Source organism: Gopherus evgoodei, chromosome 2 (assembly GCF_007399415.2).
Source record: "Gopherus evgoodei ecotype Sinaloan lineage chromosome 2, rGopEvg1_v1.p, whole genome shotgun sequence".
Lineage (NCBI taxonomy): Eukaryota > Metazoa > Chordata > Testudines > Testudinidae > Gopherus > Gopherus evgoodei.
Genome location: NC_044323.1, coordinates 273,626,333 through 273,650,179, shown reverse-complemented (window position 1 = coordinate 273,650,179; position 23,847 = coordinate 273,626,333). Strand labels below are relative to the sequence as shown.

At 46.1% G+C, this 23,847-nt stretch overlaps 1 protein-coding gene across 1 annotated transcript in view; it reads left to right on the top strand.

The window, feature by feature from the left end:
* SNTB1 (syntrophin beta 1) overlaps positions 1–23,847 on the top strand; it is a 164,915-nt gene that overhangs the window by 76,070 nt on the left and 64,998 nt on the right. The window contains exon 3 of the mRNA XM_030553765.1: positions 13,667–13,874. Within this exon, the coding sequence (XP_030409625.1) occupies positions 13,667–13,874 (208 nt within the window). The remainder of the gene's footprint in view (positions 1–13,666; positions 13,875–23,847) is intronic.

Below are 23,847 nucleotides of genomic sequence, written 5' to 3'. Positions count from 1 at the left end.
CATAGCTAGCTAGGCATCCTGCACAGAGTGATAGTATTTAGGCATATAATAGTAAAGCCAGTAGGGTTCTACAGAAATTACTGAAAACACTCTTTGAATATAATATAGAATAAATTTTTTATTATAGAATTTTTAAACCATCTTAGTGATTGAATAGTGAATTAGAACCCTAATGTAGAATTCTGTCAGTAAGTTTAAAAATTGCTTTAGAAAGTTTATTCTCTGGTAAATTCCGTGGGACATTTCTGTAAGAGGAAATATCCAGTCATGCTTGCTGCTATTAATTATTTTTAGAAGTGTGAACCAGGTTGAGGTCTCAGTTGTGTTAGAAACTGTACAGACATATAGTCAAGACATATGACATATACAACTGTACAGACATATAGCAAGGGATGTGAAGGGCAACAAGAAGGGTTTCTACAAATACGTTAGCAACAAGGTCACGGAAAGTGTGGGACCCTTACTGAATGGGGGAGGCAACCTAGTGACAGAGGATGTGGCTGGATATGAGTCAATAGTGTGCCCTTGTTGCCAAAAAGGCTAACGGCTTATTGGGCTCCATTAGTCGGAGCGTTGCCAGCAGATCAAGGGAAGTGATTATTCCCCTCTATTTGGCACTGGTGAGACCACATCTGCAGTATTGTGCCCAGTTTTGGGCCCCCCACTACAGAAAGTACATGGACAAATTAGAGAGAGTCCAGTGGAGGGCAACGAAAATGATTAGGAGGCTGGGGCACGTGCTTATGAGGAGAGGCTGAGGGAACTGGGCTTATTTAGTCGCAGAAGAGAAGGAGTGAGAGTGGATTAATAGCAGCCTTCAATTACCTGAAGGGAGGTTCCAAAGAGGATGGAGCTCGGCTGTTCTCAGTGGTGGCAGATGATAGAACAAGTTGCAGTGGGGGAGGTCTAGGTTGGATATTAGGAAACACTATTTCACTGAGGGTGGTGAAGCACTGGAATGGGTTACTTAGGGAGGTGGTGTAATCTCGATCCATAGAGGTTTTTAAAGCCTGGCTTGACAAAGTCTTAGCTGGGATAATTTATTTGGTGTTGGTCCTGCTTTGAGCAGGGGGTTGGACTAGATGACTTCCTGACGTCTCTTCCAACTGTAATCTTCTATGATTCTATGATAGTAAAATATAGCCCATGCCCGAGAGAGCTCACAATCTTAATGACAAGGCAGAATCGGTGAGTGAAATAAACAAGCAGTGAAGGGGAGGACAGAATAAAAATATGATTATGTTTTAGCAGAGGGCAGGGCACAGTAACATGATATTGAATAAAGCTGTGTTAGAAAACAATGAACTGTTTTATTAGGTCAGCTTTCATTGTAAATGTTGTCTAGTCATTTTATAAATATGTGTTTTCACAGTGGGAGTTCCGTACTTTTAATAAAACCCACAAGAGAGGAGAGCATGTAGCTTGGCACCTAACATCAGTCCTGGATTCTCAGTTTCACTAGTTGCACTAGCTCATGAGAATTTAAGATTTTTGGTGTGGGGATTCAGATGTGGCTTTCTTGATCCCTGAAACTTTGCAGGGCCATATCCATGCAGCTGATCATTAGAACAGGGGAAAGGCTGGTTCATGTTTCATTCCTGCTTCTTGTGTTGGTGTGAAGGTGGGTGGATGTCTTGTTCTTTCAAATTTGGGGGGCAGAGGTGACCTAGGTGAGTGTCCCATCCTCCCTGCTTTGGCGGGGAGGTGGAATGCGTCTGTCTCTGTAACTTTGAGGGTTAGGGCAGATTTAGGAAGCCAAAGCACACAGATGTGATTACCTGAATGGGAAGTTGGCCAGGACACTCATCAAGATTTGAAAACCTCACTATTATGAAACATGCCCACAGCCCTATTTTCCATGTATCCAAAAAAGTGCATAGTTGATGTTACAAAATAGGAGCTGGATTCTCCTTGTACTCCTGATTTATATCAGTGTAACCCCATTACAGCTAATGGATTTGCTCTAGTGTAAGTGGGAAGGGAATCCAGCCCTCTGTGGCAGTGTATTCTGCATACTGTGCAAGTTAAGAATGACCAAGTTGCAGCAAGTGAGTAATGGTTTCTATCATGAAGAAGCACTTTAATCAGTCTTACTTTGCTTTGTCTCTCTGTGGATCATCATTTAATTGAGAGAGAAACAATTTTGCTTTGCATGGGTGTAATCTCCACAGCAGCCAATGGTACGCAGTTTGCTGGTTACTAACAGAAACATAAGCTAGTTGTTTTTTCTGTCAAGGTTTTTCATAGCCTATCCCCACTCTACCTGTCAACTTTCAGTTGCTATCAAGCTGTTGACTCCCACCTCCAATGCTGGCTTCCATTGTCCACTTGTAAAATTTTCAAACAAGCCTCTTCTTGCTTACTCCCATCACGCTTACAAGGAGTTTCCCATGAAACTTCATTATCCTCTTTCAAAGCCCTCCCTAAATATCTTCTTTGCCATGATGCACACAAACAACTTGAGACCACTGCCTATCATGTGGACTAATATTGTCTCAGAGCATGTCAACACTACAGCCTCTACAGCTATGGCACTACAGTGTAGAAGGGTTTTTTCCAGCTATGTTGTCAATCCATCTCTCTAAGGGACAATAGGTAGGTCAATGGATAAATTCATTTTGAAGTATTCTTCCATAGACCTAGTCCCGTCTACACCAGGAATTTGATCAACTTAATTACGGAGCTCAGGGCACAAAACTTCACAGCCCTGAACAATGTAGCTAGGTTGATCTTATTATTAAGAGTAGACCAGGCCTCATTGTTTCCTTGTATTCTCCTATCTGTGGTCTCTTGGCTTATACTTAGATTGTAAGCTCTTTAGGGCAGGGACCGTCTTTTTGTTCTGTTTGTACACCTCCTAGCGCAAAGGTGTCTTGGTCCATTCCCAAGGCTCCTTGGTGCTGTGGTAATACAACAAATAAATATTAACAGTCTGCTTTATTCACCTTCTCTTCATACTTCTGTTGCTGTTAGCTTGTGACTTGTGTATGTGAGATAGTGTTTTTATGTTAGTATGGTCTAAGAATGAATCTAGAAGCCTGGAAATCAGGACACTTGGGTCTTGTTCCTGGTTCTGTCACAAAGCTGCTATCTGACCTTGGCCAAGTCGTCTCTGAAATGGGGATGCCTTACCTACCTTAAAGGGCTGTTGTGAGCCTTAACTAATGGTTGTTAAAACACTTGGATATCCTGGAATGAAAGGCCTCAAGAACTTAATTATAATACAGGGAAACCCCGCTATAACGCGCCCCGCAATAACACGAATTCGGATATAACGCGATCATAAGGTGGCTCCGGCCGCCCCAAGCAAAAAAAAGCGGCTGGAGCACCATGGACGCGCAAAAAAAAAAAAAAAAAAAAAAGCCAGAGCGCTGCTGAAGCGCAAAAAAGAAAAAAGAAAAGAAAAGAAAAAAAGAGGCTGGAGCGCCACTGAAGGGAAAAAAAACCCAAAAAATGGAATGTGTCTTCCCCCACTGCCTCTTCCCTTTCTACCCCTGCTTCTTCTTTTGGCTAGAAGAGCCATTCTCCTCCCCAGTGGCTCCTTGCTCTTTCTCTGCCCCTTGCACGTCTCCCCTGGTCTCCCCAAGTGTTTCCCTCTCCTGCTGCATGGCTGAAAGCCCCCGCTGCTGGAGCTGCACCCTTCTCAGTTACTGTTATGGGCAGTTCACAAATGCAAGTCATTTTCTGCCCAAGAGAAATTGATTGGCTTGAAATTGACTGGCTTGAAATAGTAAACGTCACTATACCCCGCATTTATCACGATCAAATTTTTTGGACCCAATCATCGTGTTATAGCGGGTTTTCACTGTGTAAGTAAGATTATTGGCACAGACATGTTTTGCCAGACATGTAGGGTGACCAGATAGCAAGTGTGAAAAATCGGGACAAGAGGCGCAGGGTAATAGGCACCTATATAAGACACAGCCCCCCAAAATTGGGACTGTCCCTATAAAATTGGGACATCTAGTCACCCTAGGAGGAAGGCTCGGCCTTCAGCTTTCTGCCCTGGGCCCCAGAGAGTCTAACACTGGGCCCTGTTCTCTGTTTTATTTTGGCAGGCCCCCCGAAACCTGCTTATGGGTCCCCCAAAGGGCCCCGGACCCCTGCTTGAGAACTGCTGATTTGCACCAATGCAAAATGCTAATATTCTGATTTTGTAGCATTTTTGCATCCACTTTACACTCATTTTGTATTAGTGTAAATAACTACAGGTGCAGGGCAATGAACTGGCCCTCCAAGTCTCTGTAAAGCATTGCACTAGATAAATGTTACATCAGAATAAATGACCCGCTGTGTCCATAAAAGGAAAGCGTGTGTATATTACAGACTCAGTTACAGATAATGGTGGGGGCTGTTATTGCTGGAATTGTTCTACTGGAATCTACACATACAACCCCAGCTATTCTTAACTCCTTATGGCCACTTAACTGCGCTCATGTTTTCACACACATATACACAGTTCTCATACTAAGTGCCTTTTTCTTTGATTGCGATCACAATATGAGGGAGTTAGACTCACATAGTTATATCTGCTCACAAGAGGATAGGAATACTTAGCACTTACCTAGGGTTGTTTTGTAGTGTATTTACAAAGGAAGATAAGTATCTGTGATGGGTTGGACTCCTCTTTTGGGAAGCCACCAGATATGCTGGGGTCCCACTGAGCCTACCTGTCCCACCAACCCGGGTTGCCCTTATACTGATGCTGCTGTGATAGGCTCTTAAGCCCTTTTCCAGCATACACGCAGGTAGGGACACGCAGCTGCAGAATCACAGAGTCTGTGATTAACTCTCTGTGGGAGGACTCAGCTAGGGGATTTACCCACCACTCATGTGCATACCTCCTTTGGGGTATAAACCCCAAAACAATATTGTCTTGCGCTGTATAGAGAGATCTGTAAAACGCAAGCTCATAAAAATCCGCCCTCCCCCGATATGAATTGCACAAGATGGATTTTGGAATAAAGAAGAAATAAGTTTAACTACAAAAGGTAAATTTTAAATGATTATAAGTGATAGCAAACAGAATTAAGCAGATTACTGAGAAAATAAAACAAAACACCCAACCCTAGCTTGATTCACTAAAGAAACAGTTTACAAATGATAATTTCTCACCCTAAACATTGTTTTAGGCGGTTTACAGAGTTTCTGCAGCTTAGAGTTCTAGTTATTTCTCTTCACAGGCTAGACCTCTGCCTCAGCCTGGACTCAGCCCTTGCTTTTCCCCAGCTTAGTTCCTTTGTCTCTTCGGGTGCTTTTAGCAGTCTTCCTTCTTGGGCGGGGAGGCAGTGGAGAAGAGCTTTGATTGACTCCCTTCCCAGCCTTAAATAAGATTTACATAAGGTGGGAATGCTTTGTTTCCAGTGGAAAAATACCAGTAGTGTCCAAGGTGGTACTGTGTACCAGGTGGCATCAAGACATGACCTTGCAGTGTCAAAGCAGCTGCTCAGGAAGGTGGGGAAATTAGTATCTTCAAGGTTCTATTGTCCTCCTTAAATGGCCCATTGAGGCTGATTGCCTAATGTCTGGCTGGAGTTCCCCCAAGTACACACACAGTTGTAATTGTTACATAGTCAATGTTTCTAACTTTAGGTACAGAAATGATACATGCTTACAAATAGGATAATCATATTCAGTAAATCATAACCTTTTCAATGATACTTCACATGACTCATCTTACATAAAACAGATCTTAGTTATGCCATATTCATATCGTAAGCATATTTTTATGAAGAATATGGGTGTAATGTGACAGTATCATTAGCCCCATTTTATAGATGTTGGGACTAAGGCACAGAAAAGTGAAATTACTTGTCCCAAGTCACAGCATGTCAGTGGCAGAGCTGACTCCCAGGCTACTGCTCTTTCCACTGGACTGTGCTGCCAGGAATTTAACCCTAGGGAATTTTGTGATTTTTTTTTTCTTTCAGATGTTCCTTTCTTCTTCTTGCTGCTTTTATTTAACCTATTTTGCACAGCCCATTAGTGATCTCTTAAGATAAAAGGACAAGTGCCTCCACAAAAAGAGTGTAAAATTAAAAGAATTGGAGTGTGCTCTTGTAGTAATCTCTTTACGGCAGGTAGTCGACTAATAAGACAGTCTTCTTGGAGACTGTATCCTCATTCTTCTGTTTTCCTGAGCTGTTTTATGGATGCTTCTAGAGTCCCGTTCTTCACCCCAGTGTCTTGTGACATTGTTGCCTGATTTATCTTAATTGAGGCCCTATTTTCCCACCACAGAATTCATATAACTCCCACTGAAACCAGTGGAAGTTTTATGCGTGCTTTGGCATGAGATTCTGTCCCCTATTCTCTAAGATTTTCCTTGACTAAAGTGATGGTACTATGCACTGTACAGTAGTATAGTCACACTTAGTGGAGATTCACCACAAACTGCACACACTATATTCTGTGAACTTGGCAATGGTTTTAGGATAGCTGTAACTTCTGTGGGAGATTTTTAAAGTATTTTTTTCATCAAAACACTATATTTCCCCTCTCCATTGACAGCTAGTTGCTTCAAGAAGCTGTGCTTTACGTTCTCACTCCAAACACATATGGGAGGCAACGTGAACAGGCTTTGTATATCAGGAAGCTTTAAAGGTGCTTCAGTCCAGAGTACAGGCAAGATCCTGCAGTGTCTGATTTTGTTCTGTTACGTGACACTAACTCACTGTGACAAATTCACTCCATTGTTCCTTGGTTTTTCAAATAACCGACCTCACCCAGGAGTTGAAACAGTTTGGATCATTGGTTCAGTACTTTAGCCAGTTACCCATAGTAATGAGGGTGGACTGGATATCACTGTCCATCAGCATTCGCACTACTATGACTAGAGCATGAGAAGGAAGAAAAGAGTTTTGTGCAAAGGGGAAAAAAAATTGCTTAATTGTCTGTAGATATTTTTTTATTTAAAATTGATGTCTTTCATTACCCCGCTCATAGATAAAGTAAATGTTAGTTTGGACTGTAGCTCAATCAGTTTCAGTACACGTTTTTTATTGCAGGGCAAAATTCTACCCTAACTGGGTTTCAGTCCAGTTCCCAATTAACAGGTATCTTATATCATAGAAATCCTCAACTTAACTGGCATTAGTTGCAAGTCAGCAAGAACTGTTAAATATGTGAGCACAATTAGCATTCTTATTGACAATCATGGAACCACAGAGTGTTCAGATGGAAAAGGCCTAGATTATCTCACCCTATAACATTGTTCTGGTCCAGATTTAATTGTGTCAGGTAATAAGGATTCCATGACTTTCCCTAGGAAATTATTCCTCTGTCTAATAGGTTGGACTCTGGAGACTTTTCCCTGGAAATGAAACCTAAAATTTTCCATTTTCTTAATTTCAACATTTATTCCTAATTAAGTCCCCTGGTACCAGAGCTGGAACTGAACTGCACAATCCTAACAGCACGTGTTGCCAATGGAGCCACCTGGGAAGTCAGAGGAAACAGTATATGTTTGCAGTAGGATGGGGACTGAGATCTTGGGACACTATGGCCTTGTTTACACTGGAGAAATGCACCAAAATATTCCACTGATCCAAGCAGGCTGCACAAGGGTACTGAGAAAGAAATTGGCCCTAATGATCAAAGGCTTTGCTGACTGTATACACCGTGGAAATCTGGTTTCAGTGGGAGTAATTCAGTTCTCAGTGCAGTGGCGTAAATTCAGAGTAGTTCTGCTGACTTCAGGAACTCTGTTGATTCCACTCATTGTTAATTGCAATGAAGTTATCATTCCCTTAATTTGAGTAACAGACTCCTGAATCTGATCGATAAGAGAGTGTACAGTAGTGTAAATCTGTGCAAATTTGGCCCTAAGATGATGTAGGAGGGAAAATCCTCAAGTGATTTGACATAAGGTGGTTCTTAGAAAACAAACACTCCTTTCCAGTGAGGATCTTATCAAATACGTGATTAATATAGTATACTGGGTATTGTCTTAGATATCTGCCCCTCTATAAAATAAAGCTCTGAATTCGGTGGGGGGGAGTGAATGTCCTTTTTATTGCAAGATTGCAGCATTTAGAGGTTTCGAGTTTTATGTTGAACCCATGTTTTTGTAAGTAGGAAAAGGCACGCTGGGAGATATTCCTTGGCTCACTGGAACTCTGCAAGAGAGAGAAAATTACCCTTTTATATAAGGTTTTGCCAAATGATCTCTGAGAGAAAATGTGATATCATTCATATGCATGCCAATCTGGAGAGAGACCACAACATCTTGGCAGCCATCTAGAGCTACATATAATTCCTTTGGGTTGGTATGGCGCTTTAATCAGAAATAGTTTCCATATGCAGTATTTACATAACTGTGGTGGAGTGTGAGTAAGCACAGCTGTGGCACTTCCCTAAATATTCTGTGCAATGGGAATTAAAAGAGAACTTTATCACCAACTGCAGATAAACATAATTCAGCAGGAGTTGGTCAGTTCAGCCAGGGAGCCAATTAAAGCTACAAAGACTGGACTGCTGGAAACATTTAAGCACTTTAGGGTTTGAGTTTACTAAGATCATCAGAATTTCTTTTCAGAAAATATGGAAATACCATGAGTCAGCAAATAGCTGTTAACACAGAGCATTTCCAATAGGTATTGTGAATGTATCCAGTACACTCTGTAAGAGACAAGGAGGGATAGGCAGTGAAGTTATAAGGCTTTTGACCTCTGAGCACAGGAGAAGTGACTTGGTAACACTCTATGAGGGAAACTTGCACAATGACTAGTCTGAAAATTCCACCCAGCTCAACATTTTTTTTTTCACTGAAAAAAGCACATCTGAGTTGACTGAAACATTTTGCAAATTCAGGTCTGTTTGGCTCCTTGTTTTTGGTCAAAATGAAAAATGACCAGAAATATCTAAATGAATTGTTTTGATTTTTTCATGCTAGGTTCACAAGAGGATTTAGGCACCGTTCAGAAAAGAGGAGAAGGAGGTCGGGGGGGTGACGTTATAAAATCTAACCTAGTGGTTAAAGCACTCACCTGGGATGTGGGAGACCCAGGCTTGAATTCCTATTCTGGAACAAGGACTTGAACCCAGGTGAGTGCCTTAATCCCAGTGCCATTGGCTACTCTGGGATGGGTCTCCTGCTGAAGTGGTTCCATTTTGCAGAATCATAGAATCACAGAATATCAGGGTTGGAAATGATCTCAAGAGGTCATCTAGTCCAACCCCTGCTCAAAGCAGAACCATTCCCAGCTAAATCATCCAGCCAGGGCTTTGTCAAGCCTGACCTTAAAAATCTCTAAGGAAGGAGATTCCACCACCTCCTAGGTAACCCTCCTATCAATCAAAAGACTGGAAGGGACCTTGAGAGGTTGTCCAGTCCCCTTCACCTCATGGCAGGACTAGTATTATGTAGAATCATTCCTGAGAGGTGTTGTCTAACCTGCTCTTAACAGTCTCCAATGATGGAGATTCCGCAACCTCCCTAAGTAGTTTTATCCAGTGCTTAACCACCCTGACAGGAAGTTTTTCCTAATGTTCAAACCTAAACCTCCCTTGCTGCAATTTAAGCCCATTGCTTCTTGTCCATCCTCAGAGTTAAGAGGAGGGATTTTCTCCCTCCTCCTTGTAACAATCTTTCATGTACTTGACAACTGTTATCATGTCCCCTCCGTCTTGTCTTTTCCAGACTAAACAAACCCAATATTTTCAATCTTCCCTCATAGGTCATGTTTTCTAGGCCTTTAATCATTTTTCTTGCTCTTCTCTGGACTTTTCCCAGTTTGTCCACATCTTTCCAGAAATGTGGTGTCCAGAATTGGACACAATTCTCCAGTTGAGGCCTAATCAGTACTGAGTAGAGCGGAAGAATTACTTCTTGTGTCTTGCTTACAACACTCCTGCTAATACAATCCCAGAATGCGTTTGCTTTTTTTGCAATAGTGTTACACTGACTCATATTTAGCTTGTGATACACTATTGACCCCCAGATCCCTTTCCACAGTACTCCTTCCTAGGCATTCATTTCCCATTCTGTATGTGTGCAACTGATTGTTCCTTCCTAGTGGAGTACTTGCATTTGTCCTTAGTGAATTTCATTCTATTTACTTCAGACCATTTCCCCACTTTGTCCAGATCATTTTGAATTATAATTCTATCCTCCAAAGCCTTGCAACTCCTCCCAGCTTGGTATTGTCCACAAAGTTTATAAGTGTACTCTCTATCATTGATGAAGATATTGCACAAACCGTATCCAGAACTGATCCTTGTGGGACCCCACTTGTTATGCTTTTGCAGCATGGCTGTGAACCACTGAGACTACTCCTCTTGGAATGGTTTTCCAAACCAGTTTTCCATCCACCTTATAGTAGCTTCAGCTAGGTTGCATTTTCCTAGTTTGTTTATGAGCAGGTCATGCAAGACTGTATCAAAAGCTTTATTAATGTCAAGATATACCACATGTACCACTCACCTGCTATCCACAAGGCTTGTTACCCTATCAAAGAAGCTATCAGGTTGATTTGACATGATTTGTTCTTGACAAATCCATGCTGACTGTTACTTATCACCTTATTATCTTCTACATGTTTCAAATTGATTCGTTAATTATTTACTCCATTATCTTTCTGAGTACAGAAGTTAAGCTGACTGGTCTGTAATTCCCCAGTTGGTCCTTATTCCCTTTTAATAGATTGGATAATACTTGAACAGTCATGGTGGTCAGAGTGAGAATGACACTAGTCTGGTGAGTAGGGCATCCACGTGGAAAGAACACCTGGGTTCCAGTCACTGCTCCAGAGTAGTGTTTGAAACCTAGATCTTTCACATCCCAAGGGAGTGCTCTAACCACTTGGGCTAAAAGTTATTGGGGGAGAGGGGCACCTCCTCGGTGTTTTTTTTTTTTGTGAGAAAGGGCTTAGGTGCCTAGCAGCAGGGAGAAGAGGTAGGGTTGTAAACCTCCCCCTCCTCTATGAATGTAACTCCTTATTTCTTTGCTTTAAAAAAGAAAGAGTTAAAAATGCACAGAAACTAAATGAAATTTTTCTCACTTGCTGAAATCAGAAAAAATATCAGTTTTGGTTCAACCTAGCCAGTTTATATTTTTTTTATTATTATTATTATATTTTATTTTGGAACTGCCAGGCTAGCTGCAAGATTTGATCTCTGGACTTTCCGCATAAAATGGGACTTTCCCTGCTGACTGAGCAAAAGGATTAATAGTTGGTAGCTAGAGTAGACTCTCATCTCTGGACTTTCCCTGCTGACTGAGCAAAAGGATAAATAGTTGTAGCTACAGTAGACTCTCATCTTATGTGGACTGGCCACAAGGGGGAAGGGAGGGGCTCTACACTTGCATTGTTATTTTCCATGCTGACATCTTTTCTGTGGATAGAAGGGCTCAGTTGTCATTATTGTCAACACAATCATCTTCCACAGTTCTAAAATCACTTTAAAATACAGTATATAGTGTTCCATCTTCCTGTCATGTGGTGAAGAGTAATGTAGCCATTTGCAGTTGTTAGTACATCACTATCAAGCTTTGGTGTCTAACAGGCAATTTACAAGAAACCGGGTGTAATCATCTTTCCTAAAAATAATCCGTATCAAAAATCATATACAGATGATACTTTGCAAATTTTTCTATTAATGTATTGCATAATTCCAAATTGTAACAGGATTTGATTATTTGATTCATTAAGGAATTTATTGGGATAAACCCTCTAAATGCTCATGATGGTTAGGATAAGAAGAACTAAATTGATGTATTTTGCCAAGAAACTGAAGGACTCTATTTATATATTGTTGTATTTGTATCTTGACACAGCTGATGGGAGGGAAAAGGAATATAGCTATTTTAGACATACACTTTAAATAGATGCAGCCAAGGAAAATACACTCTGGGGGGCAAATGTAGCAAGTTATATGTTTGTGTGTTTAAAATAGCTATTTATTAAAGTGACACACATCTATTCAGGCTGGCTAAATTCAAAATGGCAAGGAGTCATGTTATCATTTGAAGTTATTTAGCCATGGAGAATTTATTTTAAACCAAACATTGCTGCAAATTAATTTAAAAAGAACCAAACACCAAACTTGCTGTCAATTTCATTGTAACTGAAAACAGTCTCTCGTTACAGTGCTTGTACAATGTTTTGTTTGTAACACAGTACATTTGGGGGTTCTTTTAAAGATATTGTCATATAATACTTTTGCAAGAGCATTGTTTCACAAATCAAGCTGTACATTAACTTTTGTTACAAGTATCGCAATACAAGTCTTTTCCCCACATAATACTTTTCCTTAGAAGAATTATTAAAATGGAGGACAGTGTGGCCTAGTGGCGAGAGCACTGGGTCTGTTTTCCTCGCCGGCAAAGTCCTCGAGACTCGGCCAGTTTAAACTTTGCCTTGCAGGTAAGAATCTGTGAAACTGAGTTCCCCAGAGATGTGTCTCTGCTGTGTCCATTCCTTCTCACTGTGGCACTCACAGAATTAAGTTCATTGCCTCCAAAGATAGTGTATGCTCCAGCTGATTAGGTTAGCTGAAGACTCACACTTACTTCAGTATAAACAGCACTGAGATGGTTTATAGTAAAACTAGATACTCATAGCTGGGCCACGCTTTAACTTATTCAGGCTCTGATGGGAGGCATTAAAGTGGCCCACAAGTTAACTGAAAAATGCATGTGCACACACACAGTTCCCCACCAATCCATATCTAAGGCCCTGTCCACCCTGAGAGCAGAGCTGTATGAGAGACAGCCCACATTAAAGCAGTTGTTGCTAGTAATGTTTTTTGGCACAGTTCCCATGACAGCATGGAGAGGAAATTTCTCGTTTGCCAAAAACTGTTTAAACTGTACTTTGAAACTACAGGTGGCAACCCACATTATGGTTTGTGGGGCAGGTTCTCGGGGGAAAAAGTACCCATCTCCCTGCTAGTCAGGGAAACCGTAACAGGACTCTGCTAGCAAGAACCATTGTTTGATATGGTTATAGCTAACACATTCCCATTCTGTGTGAACAGGGTCTAAAGGGAGCATTGGGAACATTTGGTACTTTACTTCCCACGAAATCTGAATCAATGTGGCCTGCTGGCTCCTGCTTGGTGGTGACATCAAGCTCACAGTGGAACTCTGTTTAAGTCACCTTATATAGGATCAGGTAGTGGGATTTTTATTTCTTTGTTGCACTATTCTGTAGGGTTTATAACAGGGTGTATTAATCATTGCAGGAAAATCTGTATACTGGAAAAAGAAGGGAGTTGCTTAACCCTTATTGATAGTCTCCATCAGAGTTTCATGGAGGGTGTCATGTCACCAGCATAATGCTTGCTGGGGCACAGCAGGCTGGAAATTCATGGGACCTGAAAAACAACAACATATGTTTTAAGTAACAAATGATGTCCCTTCTAACCTAGCCACTCCGCGCTTGGAACTCCCACTGAAGTTCCAAGTATGGGACAGGGTCTTGCCCTGCAAGTCACCTTTAAGGATCAGTATTTCAAAGGAGCAACAACTACTAACCTCACCAGAGCTGAAATCCTTAAGGTGAATGCTATTAAATTCAACAACAGTAAAGGGTAAGTTAGTTTAAGACCTTACCGATGTCCTCTTAGCTCAATTGCTTATTGTAAAACAGCGTAGTATATTTAGTCAATTAATTACTCCAAGTTTTTGGGAGTGAAAGTAATATTTTTTCTCCTGTTTTTCTAGGCTTCTTGAAGTCCATTCACCCGATGCCAAGCACACTGTGGTTCTAAGGAGTAAGGATTCAGCCACAACCCAGGCCTGGTTCAATGCTATCCACTCCAATGTGAGTGATCTTATTCCCAGGGTGATTTCAGAGGTGAAAGACCAGCTGGGTAAAAGTGGGATCGCTGGAAGTCGAGAGATTAGGCATCTAGGCTGGCTTGCAGAAAAGGTAATGGACATATTTCCCTTTTCATTTCAAAGCCGTGTGTGTGTCTGGAAGTAGAGGCTGAATCAGATATTTGTTTTTATTTAGCTTTTACGAAGGCCTCTGATTGTGCCTGCTGTGACCTGTTGTATCTTATCTAGTGGTTCCCAGACACTCTGCTTCTGCAGACCATTTAGTAACCAGATCCTCTGAGGGGCCTGCCTCCCATCTGCTTGGCTCTCAAAAGTTAAAATCTGCATACATTAGGAAGACCTGTGGTGGTTCATGGGCCGCAGTTTGAGAACCACTGGTGTAATGAGAAAACAATCCAGGCATGCACAGGAGCAGGTCCAACATTATTTCAGTGCCAGAGCTCCAGAAATCTACTTTACACTCTAATAGTTTGTGTTCTCTGATGGTTCCACTAGCAGTGCTGGGCTATAGATTTTTACAGTGTCCTTAAAAAGACACACGATTTCATCAGCAGCACATGTGGTGTATTAGTGCTTCATAATGGCCACGTCCAGACTAGGGTATTAAAATCGATTTTAGATACGCAACTTCAGCTACGTGAATAACGTAGCTGAAGTCGAATTTCTAAAATCGAGGTACTCACCCGTCTAGACGGCGCGGCATCGATGTCCGCGGCTCTCCGTGTCGATTCCGGAACTCCGTTTGGGTTGATAGAGTTCTGGAATCGATGTAAGTGCGCTCGGGGATCGATACATCGCGTCCAGACTAGACGCGATATATCGATCCCCGAGCAATCGATTTTAACCCACCGATGCCGCGGGTTAGTCTGGACGTGGGCAATGAGGCAAAGGATGCAAAAATTTTCAGATACCTTTCCCAGCTCCATCCAAGCTTAGAAAAGCCACTAAAAGTCCGTGATCGTTAACCCTGCTGTTTGTGTTAAGGTGAAGCTCACCCTGTAGAGAGCCAACCTGAGGCCTATATACCACATAAAATTCTGGGTTGAATTTCACCATAATAGAATAGGACCCTTTGTTAGAACTGCTGAACCTCATTAATGAATTTTAACTTTGAAATTTACAGTTGGCAGCTTTGGGTCATCAGGGCAGCCTCCCTTTTCCCCACTCATTTTTATAAGCTCTTTGAACACAGAATATGTTTGGCTTCTCATTGTTTCCAAATCATCTCCTCAAAGAAGAGGCAAAACCCCAATAGTTATTGGGCATGAAAAGTTTTATTATCATCTGTGAGCATGTAGCCCCATTCTGAAGGCATACACCTCTGTATGCTCAGCCTGTATTCTTCAGAACAGGAAACTGTCTCCAGTCCTAGGTGAATGTAGCTGTTCTGCATTAGAATGTTTACACGCCTTGCAATGGTATATCGATAGGCTTAAAGTAAATATCCATGTTAAAGATGAGCAGGTTAAAAGGTCACTTTAAAGCATCATATTTTGCATGTTCTCAGAATACATTGCAGATTGCCTTTCCTTATTCAAGCGTTTGTGATCAGCATCACCACATAGCAGGATTAAAATAAAGGAGAGTTGTGAAATTGCAAACAGTTCCTTAGCAGCGCAGCAGGTTTGCAGTACAGCACACTGTGGACGTGCTAGCATTTAAATAAAGAAGAGATGAGCATCCATTCTGAAAATACACTGACATTTTATGCAGTGATACTGGCACAAAATAGCTTCCATATTCCACCTTAAAGTGGGGACTGCATTTCCACTGGTGGGCAATTGATTTCTCTTGTCATTCAATCCTTTTGTGAATCCTTCAGGATCAAAGGTGCCGTGTAAATGCAGCTTGTTCTTATTCTCATTGAAATTATCTGAAATTATCTGAAAACTGAACCCAGTGTTTCCTCATTCAGAAGGATAAGCATCTGCCATCTGCCCTCTTCCTCACAATCATCGTATAATCTGCATTATATATGGTCCCTTCGCTTTCTTCATGTCTTGTGATGGGGTGTTCACCAACCACAAGCTCTGGGCAGATTAATGTGGGCAAGGAGCGGCAAATTCTTTAGATGCTGCACCTTGAGGGGAACCAGGTACTGAAAGGGCCTAACGGTAGATGGAATCCAGCTGGGGGAGGAGCTGGGAGAGCCAGGAGATGAGAGCAGGAAGATGTTACCGTGAGGAAGTCTGCAGTCACTTACCAAAGGTAAAGGGACTTGACCAGGGACAAGGAGAAGAGTAAGCTGTGGGGTCCTGCCCTGGATTCGGGAAACTTACAAGAGACCTAGAGGAGTGAAGTAGCCACAGAGAGCAGAAGAAGCTCCAGGGGTATACTCAGAGATAGGCAAGGAGATAGAGAGGTGGGGAAAGAAGGAGCCTGGGTGGAAACAGCAACAGGGTCTGAGATTGAGCAGACAGAGGTTGCTAGTCATCAGGTCCCTGGGTTGGAACCCAGAGTAGCAGATGAGCCCAGGTTCTTCTTCGAGTGGTTCATGTCCATTCAAAGTAGATGTGCACACGCCGCATGCACGCCAGCCAGAAGGTTTTCCCCTAGCAGTGTCCATAGGGTCGGCCCTGGTGCCCCCTGGAGTGATGCCACTACGGCGCCCTATAAAGGGGCCTGCTGACCATCCACCCCCTCAGTTCCTTCTTACCGCCGGTGACGGCTAGCTGGAACGTCTCTTGCGCATAGCAAGTTAGCAGTGTCCTATCCTTGTGTATAGTCTGTGTATATAGTTACGTTAAAGTTAGTTTACTTAAGTCATTGTATATAGTTCTTGGTAGTTGGGGGATCCCCCCCAAGTTTTCGTCGCTTGCTGGGACATGCCCTGGTCTCCTGGGTTTAAACTCTGCAAGGACTGTGGGAAATTCCTGCCCAAGAGTGACCCGCACTTTGCTTGTTTGAGGTGCCTCGGAGAGAGCCACCAGAAGGACCGGTGCTCTATCTGCAGAGGCTTCTGCCCGAGAACTCTCAAAGACAGAACTCAAAGACTTAGAGTCCTCCTGATGGAGGCTGCCCTGCAGCCACCCTCGGACCTGGAACCAGCCGAGGTGGTGCCCAACACATCTTCCTCAGTGTGGAGCGCCCCGGCACCAGCATCAGGACTTAGGGCCCAGCCCAAGTTGTCTAAAACCCAGCACCGGACAGAGTCGAGTCACAGGAAGTCGGCCTCAGTGCGGCACCACTCACCGTTGCTGGTGCCCGCTAAGAAGAGAGAGCCAGTGAGGGAACGGTCACCCCACCAGGACCTGAGGCCGACGCCGTCCATGGGTGCAAGCGGACAGGCTGGGCTACAGCCCTCGGCTGCTCCGTCGACTCCCGCACCACAGAGAGGGCAGTCGAGTCCGGACCGGCCTAGATCCCTGGACCTCAGCGGAGACTTGAGCCTCCCTTCGACACCGGAGGCATTCGAGGCGGCCTCAGACTTGATGAGACTCCCAGCGCCAGCCTCCTTGCACTGTAGGGAGTTGCCTACCATGGGCCGTCCCCCAGTACAATCGAGGGGCAAGCCGGCCATGCTGTCGCCTCCCTCCCCGCACCGTGCCGCTAAGGTGGCACTGGACCAGATAAGAGGCTCTCCGCTGCCTCAGCACCACTCTCCAACGGCACCGGGTGCTGCTCCCCTCAGGTCCTCGTACTCAGAGACTTCAGACTCAGATGCAGACTCCTACTGCTCCAGCCGGTCGTGGAGCAGGAGATCGGTTTCAGGGGTGAGCCACCAGCGTTACCCATAGTGGCAGTAGCAATGGCATCCGCCCTTGCAATGGCTGTTTTGGACCCCTTGGGCCTACCACCAGTCGGTAGGCCAGGCGTTCGGTCCTCAATCAAGGTTGGCCTCGGTCTCCTTGGCGTCGGTGGTCCTGGCGCAGCTGCCACCTCCACCGGCACCGTCGCCGGGCAGGGGTGTGCCATATCCAAGTTCAGCACCCCCTAGCCGGGCAGTGGCACCGGCAGCGGCTACAGTTCGGGCTTAGCAGGCACTGCCCGATACGCCAAACCGCTCACTGGTGACCCCGATACCGGTCGCTGTGCCGCATTTAGAATCGGAATCGGCCCTGCAACCACAGTACCATGTGCCGCAGGACCCCGAAGGACTGCATGCACCAGAGGAAGGGCCGATCCATGTAATTTCCTCATTTTCCTCCCCGGACGAAGCGGTCTTGGGCACGGCTGTGGCACCGGCCCTGGAGGACACTCAAATCCTCCAACAACTGCTCCGGCGAGCAGCTCAGAGCCTCGCAATCCAAACTGAGGAAATCGCGGTGGACGTGGACCCTGTAGTAGACATACTGGCTCCCTCAGGGCCATCCGGGGTGGCTCTCTCACTGATAAAGACCATAGCAGATACGTCCTGCCCCTTATGGCAAACACCAGCCTCACTGGCCCCTACTGCCAAGAGAACGGAGCGGTGCTATTTTGTCCCCTCTAAAGGGCACAAACACTTGTACACCCACCCCCCCTCCGGACTCCCTGGTGGCGGATGCGGCCAACCAACGGGAGCGTCAAGGGTTTCAGGGGTCAACACCAAAGAGCAAGGACGCTAAAAGATTCGACCTCTTGGGCAGAAAAGCGTATTCCACGGCAGGCCTACAACTCTGCATTGCCAACTAACAGGCAATTGTAAACTGATATGGTCATAACACATGTTCAGCCATGTCAAAGTTTACGGAGCTCCTTTCCCAGGATTCGAGGTCAGAGTTTTCGGCCCTGGTGGAGGAAGGGAAGCTGATCTCCCGAGACTCTCTCCAGGCTGCCCTAGATGTGGCGGACTCAGCCTTGCACACCCTGGCCACGGGCCTGGTCATGCGGCGGGGAGCCTGGCTCCAGGTCTCGGGCCTGTCCTATGAGGTCCAGCAGACCATTCAAGACCTACCCTTCGAGGGGCAGATGTTGTTTTCAGAAAAGACAGAGAAGCGTATGCATAGCCTAAAGGACTCGCGGGCCATGCTTTGCTCACTGGGCTTGCATACCCCTGCTACCCAGCGCAGGCAGTTTAGGCCACAGACGGCCCCACGCCCCTACCAGTCTCAGACTCGCCAGGAGCTGGGGCACAGGCGGGACAGAAATGGCAGGAGACATCACCAAAGCCACCCCTCCGGCCAGGTGTTCGGTCAATCGAGACCACCCTTGGGGCCTAGACCCCCTATTTGATGGTATGGTCGAGGGCAACCTACCTATCAAGACTCTGGATCCTTCTACTCCTACCTTTGGGTCACGTCTGTCCCCCTTCTACCGAGCCTGGTCCCGAATCACGTCGGACAGCTGGGTGCTCCACATGGTAGAGAGGGGATATTCTGTCCAGTTCTCCTCCCTCCCACCCCACCAGCCCCCCTCCCCGTCTCTCTTTAGGGACCCATCTCACGAGCAACGTCTAACTCAAGAAGTGAAGTCCCTCATGGAGGCAGGGGCGGTGGAGGAAGTCCCTCGGGAGCTCAGGGGCAAAGGTTTCTACTCCCGGTATTTCCTAATACTGAAGGTGAAAGGGGGCCTGAGACCCATCCTGGACTTGCGGCCGCTGAACAAGTTTGTACGAAAGCTCAAGTTCCGCATGGTCACCCTGTCCTCGATCATTCCCTCTCTGGATCCAGGAGATTGGTATGCAGCCCTCGACTTAAAGGACGCTTATTTCCACATTGCCATAATTCCCCGACACCGCTGGTACCTCAGGTTTGTCGTGGCCAATGCCCATCTGCAGTTCACAGTGCTCCTGTTCGGCCTGTCAGCTGCCCCAAGAGTCTTCATGAAGTTCATGGCAGTTGTGGCAGCCTTCCTGCACAGGCGGGGCATCCAGGTATTCCCCTACTTGGACAACTGGCTCATAAAGGGCCACTCCAAGGAGCAGGTGGAGACCCAGGTGTCGTTCATCAGGTGGACCTTTCTCAATCTTGGCCTTCTCCTGAATGAAGCCAAGTCCACCCTGTCTCCGACGCAACGAATGGAGTTCATAGGAGCAGTTCTGGACTCCACCCGCGCCAGAGCGTACCTGCTGGAATCCAGGTTCTGTGCAATTTCCGAGCTCATCCTCAGACTGCACCGCGCCCCAATTACCACGGCGCGAGCTTGCCTCCGGCTGCTGGGTCACATGGCGGCGTGCACCTATGTGGTAAACCATGCCAGACTCCAGCTTCACCCGCTGCAGTCCTGGTTAGCGACAGTATATCGCCCGGCCAGGGACCCCTTGGACTCAGTGGTGTCCATTCCTCACTTGGTGCTAAGCTCGCTGAGGTGGTGGCTTGACCTGCAGAAAGTGTGCATGGGTGTCCCCTTCGCTGCCCCTGAACACTCCCTCTCCCTGGTAACGGATGCCTCGGATCGGGGTTGGGGAGTGCGCCTGGGACACCTCAAGACGCAGGGCTTGTGGTCGCCGGAGGACCTCGAGTTGCATATCAATGTCAGGGAGCTGAGAGCGGTTCACCTGGCGTGTTTGACCTTCCGGTCCCACCTGGCCAGCAAATGTGTTTCAGTCTTCTCGGACAATACGTCGGCAGTCTTTTATATCAACAAACGGGGGTGCACGCTCCTCTTCCCTCTGCAGGGAAGCCCTCGCGCTGTAAGATTTCTGCATCCACAATGCTACCCACCTGACAGCGTTCTACCTTCCGGGGGAGCAAAACGGTTTGGCGGACACCTTCAGCCACTTGTTCCGGGGTCACAAGTGGTCCCTCCGATGGGACGTAGTACGCTCAATTTTCCAGCTCTGGGGCTTTCCCCGGTTAGAGCTGTTCGCCTCAAGGGAAAACAGAAAGTGCAGACGGTTCTGCTTCCTCCTGGGCCACAGTCAGGGGTCTCTATCGGACTCCTTCCTACAGTCTTGTGGGGTCGGTCTGCTCTACGCTTTTCCTCCGATCCCCCTGATACACGGGGTGATTTTGAAGATTCGCTGGGACCAAGCAAAGGTAATTCTGATAGCTCCGGCGTGGCCACGCCAACATCGGTACACGTCACTCCTGCACATGTCCGTTCAGGTGCCCTTGACACTACTTCTACTCTTGGACCTGATCACGCAGGACCGGGACTCCCTCCGCCACCTGCACCTGGAGTCCCTTCACCTCACAGCATGGATGCTCCATGGCTGAAGCCGGTGGAGATTCAGTGCTCCCAGCAGGTCAGACAAGTGCTGCTCAGTAGTAAGAAACCATCAACTAGGGCCACCTACCTGGCCAAATGGAAGCGCTTCTCCGTATGGTCGGGTCATCAAGGTCACAGTCCGCTGGCGGTCCCAATCCCCATTGTCCTAGACTATTTGCTCCACCTCAGACAACTGGGCGTCTCCCTCTCCTCGATTCGTGTTCACTTGGCGTCCATCTCGGCTTTCCATCTGGGACAGGAGGGTACCTCGGTGTTTGCGAACCTGCTAGTCGGGCGTTTCCTCAAAGGTATGGGCAGGCTATTTCCGCATGTTCGTCAGCCAGCTCCTGCTTGGAACCTGAATCTGGTCCTCTCCGCCCTCTCGGGACCTCCCTTTGAGCCTCTGGCTTCGTGCTCCCTGTTGTACTTGTCGTATAAGACCTTCCTGGTGGCGATCACCTCGGCCAGGAGGGTGTCGGAGCTCAGGGCATTAACATCCGAGCCCCCCGTACACTCTCTTCTATAAGGACAAGGTCCAACTTAGACCTCACCCGGCTTTCCTACCCAAGATCGTCTCACAGTTCCACATGGATCAAGATATTTTTCTCCCAGTGTTTTATCCGAAACCACACTCTTCCAATGAGGAGCAGAGGTTACATTCCCTGGATGTCCGCAGGGCCTTGGCTTTTTACATCGAGCGTACCAAGCCGTTCAGACGCTCAACTCAGCTCTTCATCGCAGTGGCGGATAGGATGAAGGGGCTCCTGGTCTCCTCTCAGCGAATCTCTTCGTGGATCGCGACCTGCAACCGGGAATGCTACCGCATAGCTAAGACCCCTGCCCACTCTACTAGGGCGCAGGCCTCCTCTGTGACATTCCTGGCTCAGATCCTGACTCAGGAGATTTGTAAAGTGGCCACGTGGTCCTCCATCCACACGTTCTCGTCGCACTGTGCCATCACGCACCGGGCTAGGGATGATGCAGCCTTCGGTCATGCAGTACTTCAGTCAGCAGTGATCTCCGACCCCGCCACCTAAGGTTAGGCTTGTGAGTCACCTACTTTGAATGGACATGAGCAACCACTCGAAGAAGAAAAAATGGTTACCCACCTTTTAGTAACTTTTGTTCTTCGAGATGTGTTGTTCATGTCCATTCCAATACCCACCCTCCTGCCCCTCTGTCGGAGTGCCGGCAAGAAGGAACTGAGGGGGTGGAGGGTTGGCGGGCCCCTTTATAGGGCGTCGTAGTGGCGCCACTCCAGGAGGCGCCAGGGCCGACCCTATGGACGCTGCTAGGGGAAAATCTTCCAGCTGGCGTGCACGCGACACACGCACACTTACTTTGAATAGACATGAACAACACATCTCGAAGAACAACAGTTACTAAAAGGTGGGTACCTTTTTTTCTCTTACCAGCCACTGGCAAAATGGCACAGGGCCTGGAAATGGAACAGAAGACTGCCTGAGACAGCATATGGACAGCTTGCCTGGTGGAACCTTTCTTGCCCTGGAAGGGAGGGGTATATCTAGTGACCTTGGCCAGCGGGCAAAGTCATGAAGAGAGAGCACCCTGAGTCACAGAGAGAGGTCAGCATGAGTAGCAGATGGAAGTGGGTGCCAGATGGGGCAAGAACTATTTCCAAGCTCTAACCACAAGGAGGCTCGCCTGCAGTGAGTGGAACCCCTTCACGTGGCTCAAAATCTTGCAACAAATTTTAGTATTCATTGTGCACCAGCACCAAAATGGCAAAATGTGCATTGACTTTAATAGAGCCAGGATTTGGCTGTGTGTTCTAATTTCTGTACCGTTAGAATAACTACGGTGAAGAATTAGCATTGAAAGATATTAAGAGGTGTTGTCTTTAGAAAGTAAACATGTTTTCACACCAACCTATCCGCTCAGCTGTGTACAGTAGTAATGGTGGGAAGTCAAAAATCTCCTAACCGCTTTATTGTGGGAGCCCATTTCGAAGGGGAAATAAAGGGTATGTGTAATATAAAGTAATTCAGTTTGGTTTTATTTTGTCACCGGGATGCAAGCTGCAGGTCCCAGGTTGTAGAAATCTGACTTGTAAGGTGAGGCACCATGGTGCAGGCTTCTTACAGTCCCAGGCAGGAGTTGGTTGCGGCAACCCAGAAAATGGGAGCAGTCATAGTACCTTATAATTGAGAGATACCTATCTCATAGAGGTGGAAGGGACCTTCAAAGATCATTGAGTCCAGCCCTCTGCCTTCACTAGCAGGACCAAGTACTGGTTTTGCCCCAGATCCCTAAGTGCCTTTCTCAAAGACTGAACTCACAACCCTGGGTTCAGCAGACCAATGCTCAAACCACTGAGCTATCCCTCCCCCTACTTGAAGAGGGTGCTGAATTCAGCACATTCCCTGGGTGCCCTCTTTGACAGAATTACACCTGTGGAACCTAGTCAGAACTTAAAAGCTTTCTCCAGCTGGTTAAAGTGCCTTGCAGAGGCCAGCAGCAAGTACTGTCTGCCCTCCCATGAAAGGGAATCCCCTCTCTGTTTAAATTGCCACTAGTCCATAGGTGGGGAAGGGGGGGAGAGCACAACATGGTGTTCCCACATGGTCAAATGAAGCCCCGTCAAGGCTGAATCCCCACTCTCTCACTTGCACAAGTGGGGCCCACAAGGACTTTAAAAATTAATACTTGCCACTCCAGGTTTATATTAAACTCCCAAGGTTACAGCTTTTCTCTGACCTTGGCTTGGTAAATGCTGCCACCACCCAAATGCAAAAAAAAAACCCAAAAATGCTTTGAACCCAGGAAGGTGCACTTGGGAATTCCTCCCTGTGGAGTACCCTCATGCCCTTTCACCCCCCCCCTTTCCCTGGGGAATAGTTGAGAAAGAAAACAAAGGAAATTAGCTGTGGCTGCCTGCTAATTAAACAACATGCACAAACCTCTTAGGACACCAAAAATCTAATCCTATTCTTAAAAAAAGGTACATTTTATTAAAAACAAAAAGAAAGAAA